The 19,721-nt window shown below is 37.4% G+C and overlaps 1 protein-coding gene across 1 annotated transcript in view; it reads right to left on the bottom strand.

Annotated features, from left to right (window-relative positions):
* Window positions 1–19,721, bottom strand: part of BIRC6 (baculoviral IAP repeat containing 6) — a 169,147-nt gene that overhangs the window by 140,928 nt on the left and 8,498 nt on the right. Inside the window, exons 2-10 of the mRNA XM_034060268.1 lie at window positions 13,382–13,563; window positions 10,857–10,994; window positions 10,247–10,440; window positions 8,271–8,382; window positions 7,013–7,095; window positions 5,430–5,652; window positions 5,157–5,317; window positions 3,452–3,510; window positions 1,343–2,737 (exon numbers count right to left, since the gene is read on the bottom strand). Of these exons, the coding sequence (XP_033916159.1) occupies window positions 1,343–2,737; window positions 3,452–3,510; window positions 5,157–5,317; window positions 5,430–5,652; window positions 7,013–7,095; window positions 8,271–8,382; window positions 10,247–10,320 (2,107 nt within the window). The 5' untranslated portion in view covers window positions 10,321–10,440; window positions 10,857–10,994; window positions 13,382–13,563. The remainder of the gene's footprint in view (window positions 1–1,342; window positions 2,738–3,451; window positions 3,511–5,156; window positions 5,318–5,429; window positions 5,653–7,012; window positions 7,096–8,270; window positions 8,383–10,246; window positions 10,441–10,856; window positions 10,995–13,381; window positions 13,564–19,721) is intronic.

Raw genomic sequence — 19,721 nt, 5'->3', positions numbered from 1 at the left:
CTAGAGATGTTTGGTTTGGTTTTTTTTTAATAAGATTGCAGTTTGATCAGCAAAGTAGAGGCAGAAACATTATGACATGTATACAACACACTAACAGTCTTCAAGGGCAATTAATCTTTCAGTTTGAGTTTCATTTTAACTAGGAAAAAGAGTGCATTACTAAATGGAACTGAAACAGTTTAATAAACATTTCATTAAAAGCAGTTACCAAAACAGCAGAGTTTAGCAAATACGAATGTTTCCACTGGGAATCTGGAAACATAAATTCTAGTTGCTAACATGCAGTGTTTTAATCCGTACTAAAGAAGCAATATAGAATTCCCACTGCTAAAAACTCCTGGTAGGTAAGTAAGTGATGATCACAGTGTCCTTCAGAGACATGAGATTTTTACAGTAAGCTTGACTTCATCTGTTGGACTTAACAGGTAAATCTTATTTAGCAACTGGTCATAGGAGGACTGTATAATCAACATGACACCACCATGAAAGAAGGAAATGTGGCAATATAAATTCTTCCAGTAAAGTTCAACAAGGTATTGGTGGGAGTTCATCTGAAGTGTGAGAACCATCCCATCAGTTTAGCCCCTCTGAGAGCTTAAGCATTTCCACCAGAGCTGCATTCAAATGCAGCAGAACTAAATGGTACACAGAGGAATTCAGCTGGGTGACAGCCAGAGCTGTTTCTACTGTCCCTGTGTGACACGGAAATGGGAGGTGTGGTGTTTTAGGGTCTTCTGCAAAGTAGCAGTTACCTGGACCAGAGTTACACTCCCCTCCCACCTGCCTCCTTCCCTCAAAATGTCTCATGTTCATTTTGAAAAAGATCTAACAATCCTGCGTGGACAGCCTGGCTCTCGCACATAAAGAGAGAAGCAATAATACCAGTTGCAAAAGGCTGAAGCAGAACCAGCAGCCCTATCTGAAAGAAGATACAACTGACCACTGGAATAGAGTATAAAAGCATTATCTTCTCTATCCTTTTAAATATTGCCAATTACAGACAGGAGGCATTTTTCTGAAATGTGAACCTCTAGCACAGAAATAATTATATATAAGAATTACTTTTATTTGGTTTGAAGAAAATCTGTGCCTCTACAAGAACAATTTACCAGTAGACTGGACATACTCAAGAGTTACTCCAATTTCAGAGATCTAAAATCTACATTTAAGATGAGGAATTAACCAGAGTTCACGCTCTCTAGAACAGAATCAAACTGTACATAAATTCATTGGAATTTATCTATTACTATTTTGAAACTTAGATTCTAACATTCTAGAATATAATCCAAATACATTTGTAAGAAAAAAACATTAAAAATTTATTTTAAAATAAAAGTCTTACCTTTGGTGCATGCACATAATCTGTCTGTGCCCGAACAGTATATCACAGAGACAAACATATCTGGTTCCTCGGTACCCTCTTTTTTGGGTGGCTCCACTTTGGCCAGAATTTCAAAGTTTGTAAGATCTAGTATTTTTACATATCCTCCCTGAGTAGTTATTACCAGGTGCCCAAGAGTAGAGATCTCTGATCTTCTCTCTCTCCCACTTCCATTTTTAGAAGTTAACTGTATTTCCTCTACAGGTTCCTCACAGTCATCTTCTCGATTATCCAATATATCTGGTGGGAGCAAAATCATTGAGGTAATTGTGTCTTGGGGGTCTTTGATATGCTGGATTTTTACTGGTTCCTCCTCTAGAGTAACTATTCTAGTGGCATAATTCATCTTATAAAGCACTAGGTATCCACCACTAATACTTCTCTGTTCAGGCTGAATTATTAAAGGAGTTGGTACATCTGCTGGTGACTCATGTTGGATTACATCAATACTCGTGCCATTCACTACAGCAAGACTTGACTCTAGTTCCCCTTTCCTTCTATTACATAGTGCCGAGTTTAATTTATTTAAATTATTCAAGGCCTCTACTTGATTTATTGCACTCAGAGATTCGACAGGACAAGTCCGCAGTCCTACTAACAGATGAACTCCATCTGCACAAGGCGTGATTGAATCTACACACAGGTTCTCCTCCTCTGCAAACTTTGGCAGACGCAAGCATTGAACCAAAGTCCCAGGCTTGGGAACCATAGAGCTCCACTTGTCTGAGTCCGGAGAAGCTAGGTTGGCTGCAGCATCTGCAAACTGCTGAATGTAAGTCACAGGGGGATCCTGTAATAGCAACTGCTCCTGACTGTCCAGCTCCATTTCAATGATCTGTGGAACTGTGAAACCATCATCATGTATACTTTTACTCATAATATTGTTCATCTGTGAAAAGAGTTTTCCTGCTTTTTCATCAGACTCCTTAATGCTGTATAGCAGCAATACGGGTAAAGTCCTCCTTACCAGAGGGGAATTCAGTTCAGAATTAGTGCAGGATTCATTGTCAGTTGATCCCTGTTCCGAGACACTCTCACCTCGAGTCCTACTTAAGCCATCCAGTGACCTCTGAGAGTTACTGCTAACAGGAGAGGTAGCAGGTGATTTGTATGTTAATAGACCTCCAGCTAATAAACAAGGAAAGGGAATGTTGTGTTGTTCTAGATGTTTGTCCTTCATCTTTTCACTCTTACAATTGGCCAAACAGGGATTTGCCCCAAGTTCTTCTAGATCCTTAACCGTGTCTTCCAGAACATTTGCAACAATTTCCCACTGCAGTTTTTCAGGTTGTTGAAGGATGCTGAGAGCTGTTATATCAAGGCTGACTTCCATAGTTTCTTTTTGTGATGTATGCCCTTAAAACAAAAAGGTTTAACGTATGTTAACAAAAAAAAAAAACCTTGCATATAATACTGTTTGATGAAAAAAGCCCTTTTTACATCTCAAGTCAATTTCACTGTGTCTACATGCACGCATTCTTTCCCCCCACCACTTGCTGATTCTTACTCAAAGATGTAAACTGGATTATGTGAAACAAGAAGTAATCCTTCCTTCCCTCAAAATTTCTGATTCAGCCTCTATGAAAATAAAGTAAGAACAACATGCATAGCACTGTTCTGCTTCCATATGAAACCTTTATTCAGGACGAGAAATACTCCACCAAAGCGCATACACAGAGGGAAACAAAGTACTCTCTTGAGGCAGAAGTTGCTCCTCAGCCAGAGGAACTCTCCCTGGCATTCCCCTGAATTTAAAGGAGTTGCTACAGCTGTAATTTATTCCTAGTCTAAGTAGGTTCTTTTAACTTGGTTTGTGTGTTTTACTGACAGCACTGCTTATTATCAAACAAGGTATTTATTAACTATCAAAGTAGAGATTTTCCTTGTCTCCTGTGTGTAATCTCTCCAACATAGAATGACTTAAATATTGGCATTGCTTTCAAGGTCAATCTTTTTCCTTTTTTCTAATACAGTGAATATAATATCACTGATTATGATAGGGCTTTTTTAAAAGCCCAAGACAAAAAACTTTCCTCCTGACCTTCAAACTATGAATCAGACATAACCTACCTGTCACAGATTCCGATCTGGAATGCTCTTCACTGTCTGAATCCTCCAGCAGGTCATCACTGAAAGAAAGTGCATGAATGACGCCATGTAAACAGTTGCTGCATTCTTATTTTTAATTAAATAAATAAAAATAAAAGTATTGTGTATTACAACCTGGCATTTCTTTCAGTAAGCATTGCAAGCACTGTACAACCATTGATAATTTGGTTGTTGACACAAACAGTATAAAGACTTTTTTACTCCACCATCAAACCAGTAGGCCAGCTTTCCATTTGCCTCATTCTAATACCGTATTCCCAAAAATTCAGATACAAAAGGAATTAAAATGAAAGCCTCAGGAATCTTTCCAAAAATAACAAAGCCAAACAAACAAAACCTCTAAAAACTGATGACGCCTTCTTCAGAGTTCCTCAACATAGTCTCTGAAAAGAGGAGCTAACAGGCTGGTCTTTACTTAGGTGATTTTGTAGCTAGTACAGAAGTGTGTATGAAAAGTGTCTTGCTTTTAGGAATTCTACCAGATTAATAATTTTTCAGAACAGCAGATTCTGTTCAAGATACCTCTTGAAGAGAAACAGGCCCTGAATAGTTTTAAGAACACATGAAGATTTCACACAGCTGGCTTTTCCAATGTAAGAAACAATCTCTTATTACAGGCTCTTTATACATAGGAAGAACTTTGCAGCTTCAGGCATAACTACTCACTGGAGTACTAAGTTGTATTCCCAAAATTCAACAAGTTCCTTCTCACCCTGAAAAACCAGATATTGTTTGGCTCAAAACTAATTAACCTTCACTTCATGACAAGGCAGCAACAGTTCAATACTCTGATTTTCATTCACCTTCCCCTTGAGTGGGAAGGTGATAGTAAATTTCATACTGGCTAAGTGAAGTGAAAGATGCTTACTTCTGAGCAGTATGACTGTACTGTCTGTACTATTCTTTAACCAGCTCTTAAAAATGTCTTTAATTTTTTAACTGCCAAGGAGTTTACAGCCCTAAAAGTCTAGGCCTCGGCAGCTGTTAGGCCCCCAACATTCACCCTTTTGTTTGAGCTTTGGTAATAGGAGAAAGGAGTTTCCAGTAACAGACTGTAAGAAACATAAATGAGAGAATACTGCTTTTCTCACATGACACTTTCTAAACACCGGCATACCCTTCCAGCTTACCTAAAAGCTTGCAACGGGACTGTCTAATTGTTTAAAACCTGCATGCACGTGTTAAAGGCAAAAAATTAAAGCAATTCCTAGCACATCCACATATTTTCAGAATGACATAACCAGACATTATGGAGAAGAAATCAGAGAACAACATTTTCCAGAAATTCATGGGTAGCCTTTACTTTCAAAATCCAAAATGGGTAATCCATAAGTAAAATCAAAAGCTGTTCCAAAACTTACATTCCTTTCTCTTTTTTTTTTCTCTGCCTGTGGAACATCAGCACAGGCAGCAATGAGATTTGGTATCTCTGTTAGTGGTGTATGAAAACTGAAACAGCAGGAATAAAATGGAACTGACTTAAAAGATAGAAATTTAGATTACTGGGTTTTAAGTGTTGAATTGTGTACATATACACAGTGGTTAAAAATTATCTCCAAGAAAATAAAACAAACTTACCAATCTTATGTTTCACAAGGCATGACTTAACAGCATTTACCGCTTACACAGCAATATTTCATATTTCTAATTTTGTAGATCAGCATACCTGTCTCCTTCTAATTTTGGTATATCTGAGCAACTAGATGAATCTTCTAGCCATGCTAGTGTTGGTCTCCTTGAGTCAACCCCTGAGCTCTGTTCTCCTGATAACATAAGCTGCTGCACAATAGCTGGATCATATGCATTGATCTCAAATTTTAAGTGGACCTGAGAAGTAACAACAACAACAACAAAAAAAACAAAACAGAAGAGGTCTTTGATTTGAATCAAGATACGCTTGGCAATAATTAGTTAATAAAAACTGGTTTATATTGTGTACCTTCATAAGTTTGGAAACATCCCATATACAGATCTTTCCTCGCTTTGTTGCAGCAGCTAGAAAATGAGGGCAACTTCCAGATCCAAAACAGGCTATTCTGTCAGTGCCATCTGTGCAGGGAAATTGTGCTGGACTTGTTGCCAGTGTGACTGAAAGAGGTACATTCTGAGTGTGCTCACCCTTGACAAATGGGCAGTTTGGGGAATGTCTCTCATGTTCAGACCTTTAATGTTAAAAACAAACACAGCAAACATTGACTTCTTACTGTGAAAAATACATCATATATAAACTCAGCCCTTGAAAGGAAGCTGAAACTGAACTGTTTGAACCATTCTGCAGTCAACCATACAAGAGAGTTTTGAAGCTACTAACACAGCTTTCCCTGCTGTTTCTCAATAGCATGACTGTACTAAAGCCTTTGATCACTTAATGGATACTGATATTCAAATAGGATTAGTCTACACACAGTGCTCTTACTACATTTAGTCCATTTTTAAATATAATTGTTCTGCAGGCAGAAGCCCATCATGTCCTTGTGAGAAAAAGCCCAGATTAAATTCTACAGAACATACATTAGAATTCCAATGTTATGAGATACCATCCCTGGAAACATCCAAGGCTAGATTACACAGGGCTCTGAGCCACCTGGCCTAGCTGAAGATGGCCCTGCTCATTGCAGGGAGTTGGACTAGATAACCTTTAAAGGTCCCTTCCAATTCAAACCATTCTGTGATTCTATGATATTATATGATTATATTACCTTAATAAGATACAGTAATGTCCTGTCTTTAGTTCTACATTCACAGGTACAAAAATCAATACTGAAAACAGTCCTGAATGACAAACTGACCAAGAAACATGAAAAAACCCTTCTCATCTCGAATGAGAAAAAATGGCAAGGCAATTACAGTACTACAAAATGTCTGGAAATTAATGAGGGAAAAGAGGAGACAAGACTAAGAATATTACAAAAGAAAGTTTCCAGCAAGTCAAGAATAAGACTTATTCAAATAACGATTATAAATTACCAGATAATAAAAGACAAAAAGTACATGAAGAACCCCGATAAAATCACTATAAGGCACTGCATTTCACTGCATATCACCGCATGGTAATAACCATGCACAATTTTAGCCAATTCATGGAACTAATAATGGATCTTGCAAATTCACATAAAAAGCAAATATGCACTGCATGGCAATTGAAGTTTAAGAATATAAAGATGTGTTCTAGTCACAGTTATACAGAAGATCTAGTTTAGATCCCTGTAGAGAAATGCTGTCTGCCATGGAGCATCTTGAACATCTTTGTCATGGAACAATTTGAAATGAAAAAGCAAATCAGAATTAAGAAATAAAATTAACTACAATGGACTTGATTTAGTATTATACAAAAGTTAGACATAGCAAAGGGAATTACTTTGTGATTTGTCTCATGGAATCATAATGGAAATCCATTTTTGTCAGTGATGCTCCCTAAACTCACCAGAATTCCTATCAAGATAATAGTGATCTTTGTCCTCCAAACGTTTCTAAAAAACTCCATCACAAAATTAAGTCTGCTCCAAACATCATTAAACTTACCAAGGTTCATCTGTAGGCTCCCAACACACCAAACATACACTACAGGTAAAACACATGGCTCTGTCATCTCCTGATGAAGCAGGCTATAAAATATGAAGAAACACTTGAAATGTATATAGGTGTATATTACAAAACACTTGAACCAGATGATCAAGTCACCTTATAGTGGCATAGCAAAGCACCACATCAAAAGTATACAAGGTCACAAATTAGCAACTATAAAGTGGTAGTATTCAACTTTTAAAAATATATAAATAAATAAACAAGCCACATTACTACAGAAGAGACTCAGAACCAACACATGCACAAGCCGCTTGCTAAAAACCACACAGCGCAGAACAAAACTCATCATCACTGGTAAGACTTTCTTTCATTTGGAAAAATTTCACAAGCTTCAAAAAATTTAGAACCTCTGAAGAGCCACTGCATGCTTGGATAAGCACAGGCTAAACAAGTATTTCTTACTATGACCTCAATCTGCTGGAATATAAAGCATTCTACATCACTTCTCTGCTAACGACAGTTGCTTCTTGTTGAAGTGACACAGAAAAAGAACAGAAATTTCAATTTTCTTAAAATCTAGCATTTTTTCTGAGCACATTTCAAGTAACAGATATGCTTGGGAATATGCAAATGTAATTCCAACATAGAAGTTCCCTGCATTTTTCCTCCTAAACAAGCTTAAGGAATTCTCCAAAAACGTTCTCCACTTGCAGTTACGAGGATTTGCAGTTGACATAATGAGGCAGACAATGTCAGCCATCATTATTTAAATCCGTAAGATAAATAAATCTTTATAGTAGAAATAATTTCAAAGAAGGAAAAATAAGCAAAAGTAGTGGAATGAAATGTTGAAGTTGTATTTATTCACTAAGTTTAATAATTTAGTAATGTGATCTAGGACTGTTGTTTATTAGAAGACAGTGTAAGTCCCACTAGGAAAGTATGGTTACAGAACGCTTATGTCAAGCTTATCGCTTGTTTGCTTTACTTATAATACCTAAAAAAAATAAAGATATTTACTCTATAGTCTAACAAGGAGAGAAGTTCTATGTAACAGCCAACTTCATCATTATTACTGTCAACTCAGATCAATTTAATACTTAGAAGTGTTTTATATGACGAAATTCAGAACAATATTTTCTGTGATTTGTAAAAAGGAAGCAACCTCTAGGCATGGAAAAAGAGGAAACTTTTTCACCTGCTCCCCAAACCCTCATCTAGAAAATAAATACTACTAACAAATGAACTTTTTTACCTGGTGATAGAACCCAGCTTGAGCCATAGGATCTGGCTGTGCCCACCTATAGCCCACATGAGGCCATGAAGTGAATGTCTCTCGTCTGTTTGCTTCACTATACATCAAAGACCTACAGAGGCAAAAAATTCTACATTATCTAAAACTGCCACTTAGGATAAGAAAAAAAGTAAACTACTTAACATATATTTTCTATGTTTTAGTAATCATTAGAAATACCAGACTGTTAATGATGACAACTTTAAGTTATAACTACTACAGAAATGTTATAAAGTTCTTTCACTGTGGTGCCTAAAGTACATTCTCCACAAAACACCGAAAGCAATGCAACAACTTACAGGTCTTAAATTTAAAATTAATACAATAAGCTTCTAGGTAGCCTGTTTGGTCTAACTGTAGAGAAGCATCAGATATACAAATCTACTCTGCATTTCCTGAAGATGAAGAATCTATCCCAATAGAACTGCTAGAGAGATGTTGCTTTGTTTCTTTTTTAACATGACAACTATTGTAAAAATTTGGCATTATTAGTTGAACAGATATGAATATGCATATTTGAAAACACTCCAAAGTGTTATTTTAGGCTTAAATACATGGCACCAACCCCACAAAATTTGTCAATCACTGACAGTGTAATACTTAAAAATTATAAACCACTACATCACAAGATATGAATTCCTCTGCAGCTCAACATCTACAGAGAAAAGAAGTGCCTCTTTTACACCTCTACTCAGAGCATGTCCCTCATCTGAAGTAGTACATAAGAAACAAATATCAGCTTTCCCTTCTCCTTGATAGAAGCTTTTTCTCCAGTATCATCCCAAGAACTAGTGCTGCTAGATAGAAAAGTGCCTCACTTCTTGTTTCTGACACTTAATTTCAGGAGATTCTTTTCTGTCTTATAAGACAATGGATATATTAAACATTTCCTACCAAGGAAGTAAACTAGTCCTGCAACGTCCCCCTAAGGGCTGTGCTGACTTGGCATTATACCATTTTAAAGAGACAGATCTTGGAAAGCTTTAATCAAAAATACAATACAGCACGGTACAGACATACTTGAGGAGCAGAAATATGAAATGAAATTAAATCATACCAAATTTTTTGAGCTGTAAGAAATGATAAGCTTACAAAATAATATTTCTATAGAAATGTACTAGATGGAATCACAGACTTACAAGATTTATCAGTATTCTAAGTAGTCTCTGCTTATGTAGATTAAAATAACGGGTTACTCACTTGTGTGCACATTATTATTTGGATCAGAGAGAGATAAAGCAACAGTCTGAGGCAAAATTTTCTGACCCCAAACACACAGCAGCTAACTAGAGAGTTCACGTGCTGCAAAGGTAATAACTTCCTAAACTTCTAAACCACAAAACATAGGCATAACCCTCTCTTACATGAAGGAACTGATTTAATCTTGCAGCACAGTATGCAGGCTTTATCTCTGGTAGACAAATGAGTGTTGTCTTTGCATTCAAAGAAGCATACATGTGGTCTTAAAGCTACGCAGTTTCTGAACATGTCAACACTGCAGTGTCAGTAAGGTCTAAAGCTGTAACGTAATTAACTAGTTATACACACTGCAGATAAAGCCCATAATCAAACATGTTGAAAAGTAAAGCCTCTGTGAACATATCACATTAACGTGTTACAATACTACCTAGGGATCTGTATTTAGGGCTGCAATTGCTACCTTTTGGAAAGTATGTGTTGGGATTAAGAGAAAAGTGAACTCAATTAGCCTGGCAATGAAGTCAGAAACTGAACGAAGTCTTGTGGCACCCATAAAGGTTTCTTTAAGTTTAGTGATACGTTCAGTGCAATGTGCATTAAACAGTTAATTAGTGGTATGTGCAGGAGCAAGAAAATACAGAATAGGACTAATTCCTCTGGCAAACAACATTGTCTCTAAGAGCTTACTCTGATATAACTAAGGAGTTAAATTCATCACTTATTTTGTCTTAATATACCTGTCCACAGATCGACCGGGTCCCACACCAAGTTCTGGTCGAGCACTGGGTAAGAGGTAAGATAACCTATCCATCACAGAGGATGCTACAGGTAAGGCAGCAATATTTTGATTTATCTTCTTGAGTTCATTTACAATGGCACTGGCGACAGACTTTAAAACATGATGAGGAAGGTGGAAAGTAACTGTTGCCCACTAAAATGAGAATAAAAAGCACCTAGTTTATATTTTAAGGTTTTAACATCTAAAAACCAAACAGATCACAAAAGTGTCAAAAGCAAAAACAAATGCACACCTTGAACCTTCTCTTGATTTAAGACATAACAAAACAACAGACACACAAAAGCTACAAGAAAATAATACAAGTAAAGTCAGTAACTACAGATTTTAAGCTCAGTTCAATTGATTATTTGGATTTATCATCAAGAAATTAAGCTTGTTTGCTCCCTTAACAAGTGAAACTTCACACAAAGGAACTAAGTAACACATACATTCTATCCTCTCCAAACAAAATCCACCACACTAAGTCAAGCATTTTATATGCTTCAATGACAGCCAAACAAATTAGACTTGGAAATCCATGCTAAACAGTACAGAAAACAAATTCTTACCTTTGCAACTTTATGATTTGCTGCTGTTTCATGTGAGGTATTTTTTAAACCATCCTTCAGTTGTGTAATGAATAAGTCATATCCCTCTGTACTAGAAACATCTACTTTTTCTATGCAAGCAGATAACAGCTGCTGAGCCTAAAATGCAGATGTGCAAGAAAAGTTAGCATTCACACTGAATAACTACAGACACGAATTACACCTGTTTCATTACTCTGGGAAATATAATACATGGTAAAGTAGGATATGCCAAATTACATCAGTGTAATTTGCATAAAAGACCCTGAGTTGAATAAGCAGTTCCAAATTTTACTTTGTAGGCCAACTAACAGATAACCTTCAGCAACAGTGACAGTAATTACAACAAGCTCCCTCAAGGGCAGTATTGCCAAATGTTAAACTTGTCAGTCATATAAACAATTAAAACACAACATATATTAAAGCCAAGCAAAAAAAGTGACAACCATTGCCCAATGCTTTCCCTTTAAAAGGATTTATTCAGCTTTAGGGACAAACAGAGCAAGAACAAAGCCTTGATATTTCTGAGTAGCTCTGGATCTTAAAAATAGTAAATGATAATGAAAAAACAACACTACAACAAAATTAGAGATAAATTACTTACAGTGCTAGCATAATGAAGCTGAAAAGTTAGACAAGAAAAAATGGGCTAGTTCAGGATCTTGAAATTCTTAAAACTCACAAATAAGGCATCTAGACAAGAACATATATAGACTTATTTTCTTCCAAGCCCCATCTCTTTCTTGCTTGTCTGCTAACTTCATGTTGCCAGGTAAGATTTAAAGGTACACTTCATGTGCAATGCATAGGGCATTCTGTATCTGTTGTTAGGTGGGCTAACATCTGAAAAATGCTACATGAAATCATTCAAGTTACAAACACCAGGAAGTATTTCCCAAGGGCAATGGCCACTTGGTTACATGCTTGTCCTTGGGGAGTTCAGGGGAAGACAAACAGAAATAAGATCTACCAGTCCCCTAGCTAAGGCTGTATCCATTTCTGAGATTTCAATATAAAGGCAATTACAATTATTGTGACATCTCATACTTCTCAAGTCTTTTGCAGATGACAGAAGAAAAACAGATAAGTTTGTGGAAGTTCATAAATTTACAGTGTTCTATGGGGAAGTAAAAACAGCATAGAGCCTGCATCACAACTTGTTAATGCTGCCAATTCAAAATACATAAAGATGCACTGCATTACAAGCAGATCAATCATATAAAAAGACTACTTAAGTGCAAAAATTTGCAGAAAAGTTGTAGAGACTAACAAAATATTAAAGGTGGACTGAGGCATTTGTGTAATACTTGCTTCATATTAGCTAAAATTTTCTGAGGTCTGGCTACCTCCTGTTTAAAATTAAAAGTAAGAACTGAAGACTGCAAATGTTCTTCCTCCCACCTCACTGATCTGGCCATGAACTCCCCAAATCTGTTCCTACTGAACTACAGTATTTTCCTTCACTGTGCCCCTCTCCCCTGGAAGGACCTTTTCAAAGAAGTGCTCTACTTTAACCCTGAGATAAAGGTCTGTAAACTCTTTAGACCAAAGAATCTTTAGCTAAAACTGACACAAACTTACATTTTAGACTGCAAATCAATGACAGCAAAACTTTTGAAAGGAAATGCTGACTTCCCTCAGTCCCTTCCCACTTGTCCAAACACACCAAGATTTAGTAGCTACCCACAAAAGCTGTAAAAATGACACCAGTGTCAGAGAGCTTGAGGAACCTGGAAAGCTCTCTTGGGAGACCTCTATGAAGCAACATTTTATTGCTGTTACTCCTACTCAAGACAAGTAGTTAAAAACCTCATATATGACACATATCCTTGGCTCATAAATAAGCACCTACTATCCAACACTCCCAGAGCACACGAATATTTTAAACTGACACCGAAGGTAAACCAGTGCAACAAAATCCAAAGCATTACACTCCAAGTAAAACCATGTACACTCTTAATCGATAGCAAGTGCTTGCTTGTATTGTCTCAAACCAGAAGCAATCACATTACAGCTGCAATAGTCCAAACATAAAAGGGAAGCCAGGTTTGCAGAGAAAAAAAAGTTGTCAGTAAGTTAGATTCCAACAGAAATTTAGATTCTAGCATTAATTCTTCCCTTGTAGCAACATTGTATTACCTGATTTTATTTACCCTTTTCCCCCCCCGAAAGCCTAAAACAATCAAGCACCTCAAGGATGCCTAGCAGCCCAGATTGACTTTGTAAGTGAACATAGATTCCATACATAGCTCTGGAAATGAGTCTTGATTTCTGGTCACTAAGAAGTTCTTTCACCTGAAATAATGTACTCATAATTCTGGCAAGCTCTTATTTGTCAGAGATATGGATAACTGCAAAAAGCTATTGCCATATAACAAGTAATAACGAAGAAACTTCCATTACATGCTGTTAATATCACACTGGAAACCCAGGGTCAAATGTCTGGTTTTGGTATTTCTGACCGCATTATTTACATACTCTTTTCCCCCCTTACCCACACATCTTACCTCTGTAACTGGCAATTCAAGCTGAACCACATCATCTTGTTTTGAAACAGGCGTTTGCAGAGCTGTGTCTAACAGTAAGATGCCATTGAGATCTTTCCTACATCCTACTGCATAATCATCCACAAAGATCACTTTATCCACAGCAGAAATATACTGACATTTCACCCGTCCACCTGGCTTAGCTACAAAGGGAAAGGCAAAAAGCAAAATCTGATTAGAAAACAGCTTTTAAAAAAGAACTTTAACATCTGTTCCAGAAATTTATGTAATATTTCAACAAAGTCTTTACTTGAGTGATCAAACCCCAGCATTTTAGGTACTACACCCTTTACCTAACCTTATATTTCCTATATTAAAAAACAAACATTCAAAATTTACACATCCCATCAATAACTACAACTATTTTATTCCCATAGTGGAAGCCATCATTCAAGTCCTGCTCCTACCAGGAAGCCTAAACTAGTGTTTTCAAGCCTAATGTAGATGCCTGGTGTACTTGATGTTAGCTGACAACCAAGAACAAGAATTAAATTGCACAAATCGGCATGAAAAAGACAACAAAATTGCTAAACTACCATTAAGGCTGATTAACACCATTTCATTCATCAAAACAATACTCAAAAACTAAGTATAGCATATAACATGTGCCAATGCTACACATGTTACTTCAGACACTAATGTAGCTTATTTCACACAGGATGTCAGCAACAGGTTAGAGAAGTTTGATGGAGGTGAAGGAAGACTGGCAGCAAGTAAGACTGGCAATGGATATTATCCCCAGAGATTTTTAATATCGCTCATTGTTACATGTCTAAGGCTGGATGGATTATAAAACTAAATCCATGTAATACACTATGTGTGTAGAAGGCAAACTGCTTTAATTCATGGGAAGTATAAGTTGGTGCTACGGAAGCTGACTATATGTATGCCTTAAGTAGATGGACACATCATCCAAAGCACAAAGCTGGAATCACTGGATCTTCAACACAGATCTCTTCTTGTTGCACTGGAACAGAAGTTTCATTGAATTTTGCATTAATTGAGTTGAGTCCCTGTTCTCCTCTTTCTGCAGGCACTAGATACTGGTTTTATTATGAATAATTAAAAATCACCATTAAGGTAGCTACCATACAGAAAAAACATCCAGATAAAGACAGCCACTTAAATCGGTCATCTTCACACTTTGATATACTTAACTAGAAATCAAAACTTCTCCAAATATAGGGCATATCAATCTGACTACATTGCATTTGTGGTATCCTCTCTTGAAAACTCAGATCAAGAATAGTTGTCAGCTGCCCTTCTCACCAAAAGTTTGGAAACAGTGACTCACAGACTCTCAAAATATGACACATAAGCTCTTGCCTGCATGAAGTACGCTGCAATCATTGCTATAAATGTTTCCAACTTTTTTCAGAAACACTTCAAGAACCCTGGAATCACTTGATAGCTGTCAAGTCATTAGCCCTAGCTTAACATAAAAAGGTCCTCTGAATGGCAAATCTAGTAGTTTCAAACTGTTTTTTTGCCAATACATTGGAGTTCCTCACACAAGACTTTCTACAGACAACACAGCTGCAACAAGGAAGTAAGCCATTATACAGAGGAAAAAAAAAAAAACAAAAAAACCCCAAAAAATACCGAGCAGTTTTGATTAAAAAAAAAGCCACAATTTTTAACACCTTTAAAAGTATTAGTTTCAAAAATGTTCAGAAAATACATTTCAAGATGGATCTATTACTAGTAACAAACTAGTTCACAGGTGGCTGGCCATACAATTAGAACAATGGTTTGAGAACCAGGAAACTAAAATTTTAGAAGTCACCACTACAGAAGAAGTCACCACTGTAGAAGAAATACCTAAAAAAGCTTAATCACCCTCAAAGCATTGGCAGAAAGGTCCTTTCTAACTCAGGATCAGCATTTTATAATGTGCCTAAGGACTGTGACCTATATCCTTTGAAAAACCTACTGGCACTACTACATTATATTCTGTCTGTCCAGCCTGGCTAAGTTTACTAGAAGCAAGTACTGATCTGCATCTTCACAAATCACAATTCAAAAGTTTCACATAAACTCACAAAATTACTTAAGCCAGATCATCAAAACCCAACTTTATTCTCATTTCAGTCCCAATTCCTTCAGCTGTCATTTATGGAAGGCAAAATAGACATTCTAAGGTTTTAAGAATTTTGCTTTTCAATCTTGGCACAAGTGGATCATGGCTTCTCCCAGTATCTCCTAGGATTAAAACCCAAAGAACTCTCTAAGAAGGCATTAAGCCTTTTGTCAGTTCCTACAAGGAAACCCAGCAAGGTGCCAGCATGATGCAAGTGGAAGCCCAATAGCATACTACATCATGGTATGTCATCTATAACAACCTTAGAACTAGCAACCTGAACACTTAAAAGCAAATAACAGAAAAGGACCATTCCCCCTCCACCTTCTTTGTCTGAACAATACAAAACAGAGATCAGCAATATCCTGCGATCAAAACTGACCTACAAAAAAAATCATACAAAAACTTGTTGGGAGAATATATAATAGTCTAAGCAGCATCTATTGTGCCTATCTGCAGGCAGTGAGATGAACCAAACTAATTAGAGAATCAGCCTTTCATGTCAAGAATCAGAACGAAAAAGCTTGTCTCCATCTCTCTGATATAGACAGCTTCAGCCTCAAAGCTTTAGACCTTAAGAGGAAGTGACTCACCTGAGTATGCATGGCTACCTTCATGAAGAGACGTAGATTAATGTTGATAGTAATACCGTTGATCTTTTCTAATATTGAGAAAAGTTAATTCACCTTGAAAACTGCTAGCAAGGAATGGCACTAAAACATATCACAAAGTCACCAATTCTCTTGGCAAGAAATTCCTAATGCTCAGAATGCGAAAACCAAAATTGTTTCTAATTATAGAAAACTAATACTTTTATCTGCAGCTATAAAGTGACAGTTGTTAACAGATGCATCACAGCACTAGTTCCATAATGCTAAGATCTGAGACTAATCAAATAGCTAAGGGAACACCCATAACCTCAATCTATGAATACAACTAGGTCTTTAGATGAAGAATTAAAGTAACATTTCTGGAGAAACAGAAATCCCATCAGCTCAGCAAAACATGTACACACATCAACTCCACTGAGCCCAGTCTTTGCATTTCTAATTTAAACTAGAATAGCCAAACAATACCTCAGTTCTCATTTGAAAATACTGCAACCATGGGAAGATATATGGATAAAGTTTCAGGAAATCAAAAGCCCTTCCTATCCTACTAAGTCTGTATCATGAGATTTGAACTTCAAGCTATTTAAACACAGGAGAATCCAAAAACTCAAGAGAAGGGAGTGGTACAGCTGCAGAAGTCCTTAACATTTACTGTAAGAACTAAAAATAAAAATCTATTCCCCCTCCCCTCCTTTTATTGTGAAGTGTGGCTGTAAAACCTCAAGTTTAGGAGGCATTATCACTCCTGGTAATACGCTGTGTGAAATTCTCCTTCCAGAAGCCAAATCAGCAGACAACAAAACCATCCTTTCAACTGAAGGAAAAAATGCTTCTGGACAGAACATTGCTCAGCTGGTTCTCACACATTTTTCAGATTTACATGGGATTAAAAAAAACAGTATGTATCAGTTGTCCTTATTTGCTGCAAGGCAGGTGCCTTTCCTAATTGCTACCCAAGTAGCATACAATACGATATGCCAAGGCAAGCATATCAGAACCCTTGCAGTCTGAGGAAGTTCTACAGTACAAATAATAATAAAAAAAATGTTTTAAGCTTTAACTTGCTGATTTAAGTCACTATATTTGCCGGAAACTATTCTGAGCTAGTACTATATAAAATCATTACTATGGATTAGTTGCAATGGGTATTATTTTCACACCAAAGAGGACAAATAGCAAACCACTGCAAGTCTGGTTTAAAAAGGAGAAAGATGTCTTTAAATTGTTTTAAACCAGTGGCTCCCAAAAGAAACCAAGACATAGCGCTTATGAACATTTGGGAACATAGTAACGTAAAGTTGTCTAAGGGATGACGAAACCAAGCCATCAGTGCCCATCATTATTGAATTTATTCTTGCTCCTCCTCACCTACATCTTCAGTGGGAACTTCAGCAGTGCACTTTTATCTTCCAGGTGCACTTGTCCAGGCCTAGCCCCTTATTTGCTCTAGACATCACCTCAGCAGAGCAGCCACCGTGAAGCCCATGAGTCCCTCCTTTCCAAAACAAAAGGATTCTCCAACTTGTGGAATACATTCTCTAAACAGCAAGGATGACAGAGGAGGCAGAAACACCCAGGTTAAGATCACAAAGTGCCTTTAGACTCCCTTATTTGCCAAAACTGGATTTAGGTAATCCAGAATGTCATCTACAGTTCACCTTTTCCTTTAGCAACAAACAGGACAGAATTGCTTCAGCAGCAGTTCATTATACGATAGCTGGTTTTAACAATCTTCATTAGAGTAAGAAGATGTGTTATCTGGGCCAAAGCATCGTAGACCAATACATGAATATTAAGTCAATGTGTCTGACCAAGCAACCACTAACAAAAGCTAACATTAACACTTAAAAGGTTTCAGAACATAAAACTCCACTGAGATCAAGGCAGTTCATATCTGACTAGCTTTGCAGGCATAATAGGGTCCTCTTCCACTCAGCAGACTTTAACTGAGACTAAATTAGCAGGAAGACACTGGTGAGCTCTTTGTGCCCATGCTCTTCATGTGGTTTCAGATCTCCATGTATCTAACATTACTGCTGCCTTGTATGTCACACAGAACACAACTGCTCACAGAGCTTTATACTATTATCCTAAGAACAGATTATGAATATTTCACAAGGGACACTACAATCCTGTCTGCCAACTCAGGTAAATTCTGAAAACTGAAGTCCCTGCAATTCTCCTGCAAAAATCTCACAGAGGACACTGCCTTCTTCAGAACTTTCCTCAAAGTGAAAAAGTATGATTAAAATTTTCAGGAAAGTTGTCTTTCACAAACTGCAGATGGAAATTACTCAGCATCCACCCAGAACCAGAGACAGGCAAGGAATACTTCACAGCTCAGTAACAGGAACTTCCCGTTCCACAGGAGCAACTCCCATCGCAGCATTTCAGAACAAAGAGCCTTTTCCAGACAAAATTTTAACACCAGCTCCTCTTTTTGTCACTGAAGTGGCTAGAGCACCTGAGCTTACCCATCATGTACCCTGCAGTCTCTGTAACAGGAAGAAACAGCTCCAGTTATGGCACTTTTTAAACTCTACAGTCTGTTTGGCAGGAAATGGTTTAGCTCTCCTCCACCAGCCCAAATATTACAAGGACCTTCCAAAACATCAAGCTCAGAGAAGGAGCAAGTTCTCAAAAGCATACAGGTGAACTACAAGCCAAGTGAAAACAGGTTAGACTGTCATGGGCAAGGTCAGTAATTAAGGATTCAACACCTACCCGGCAGCCAGTTATGACTGGCATTCAGCGAAGCTTTGTATAGCTTAACTATCCTTATCAATGACTTGGATGATGGGATAGTCTGCACCTTCAGCGAGACTGTGGATGACACCAAATGCAAGGCAACTGAGGACAAGAGATGCAGTAAATGGCAGGGCTGCCTTTTAAAAGGTTCTCAAAAAGCCAGAGAAATGGCTTGACACAAACCTCTCTTGTAGCCTTTAAGAGGGCTACAAGAAAGATGGAGAGGGATTTTTTTTTTTTGTAAATCATGTAATGATAAGACAAGAGATAAAGGCAAGGTAGATTTAGATTAAACATAAGGTAGAAATTCTTTACTGCAAGACTGGTGAGGCACTGGAACAGGTTATCCAGAGAAGCTGTGGCTGCCCCATCCCTGGCAGTGTTCAAGGCCAGGTGGACAGGGCTTAGAGCAACCTGCTCTAGTGGAAGGCATCCCTGTCGGTGGCAGGTGGGGCTGGAACTAGGTGATCCTTATGGTCCCTTCCAACCCAAACCATTCTGTGACTCTATTAAATTCAACAAAGAAAAATGCAGCATCCTACATTTGGTATGGAATATAACCACATACATCCACAGAAGCTAGGGACTAGGTGTCTAAGGGGAAACAGAGGGATGTAGCATACAACACATGAAGACTAAGATAACTGGGCTTGTTTAGTCTGCAGAAAAAACAGTTTAGGAGGAAATCTAACAGCAGCCTTCCATTACTACAGCAGTAGTGCAACAGCTATGTTATACAGCTGAGTTACTATCTTTCAAAGAATTTTAAGGTGTGTATACAATAGTACTTTCCTGTAACGTTCTCAGCCCCTAATTTGTGCACAGGGACCCTCTGAGCCAAAAGTGTTTGGTTGTTCTTCCA

The sequence above is a fragment of the Melopsittacus undulatus genome, chromosome 3 (genome assembly GCF_012275295.1).
Source record: "Melopsittacus undulatus isolate bMelUnd1 chromosome 3, bMelUnd1.mat.Z, whole genome shotgun sequence".
Classification (NCBI taxonomy): domain Eukaryota; kingdom Metazoa; phylum Chordata; class Aves; order Psittaciformes; family Psittaculidae; genus Melopsittacus; species Melopsittacus undulatus.
This window is presented reverse-complemented; position numbering and strand designations above follow the sequence as displayed.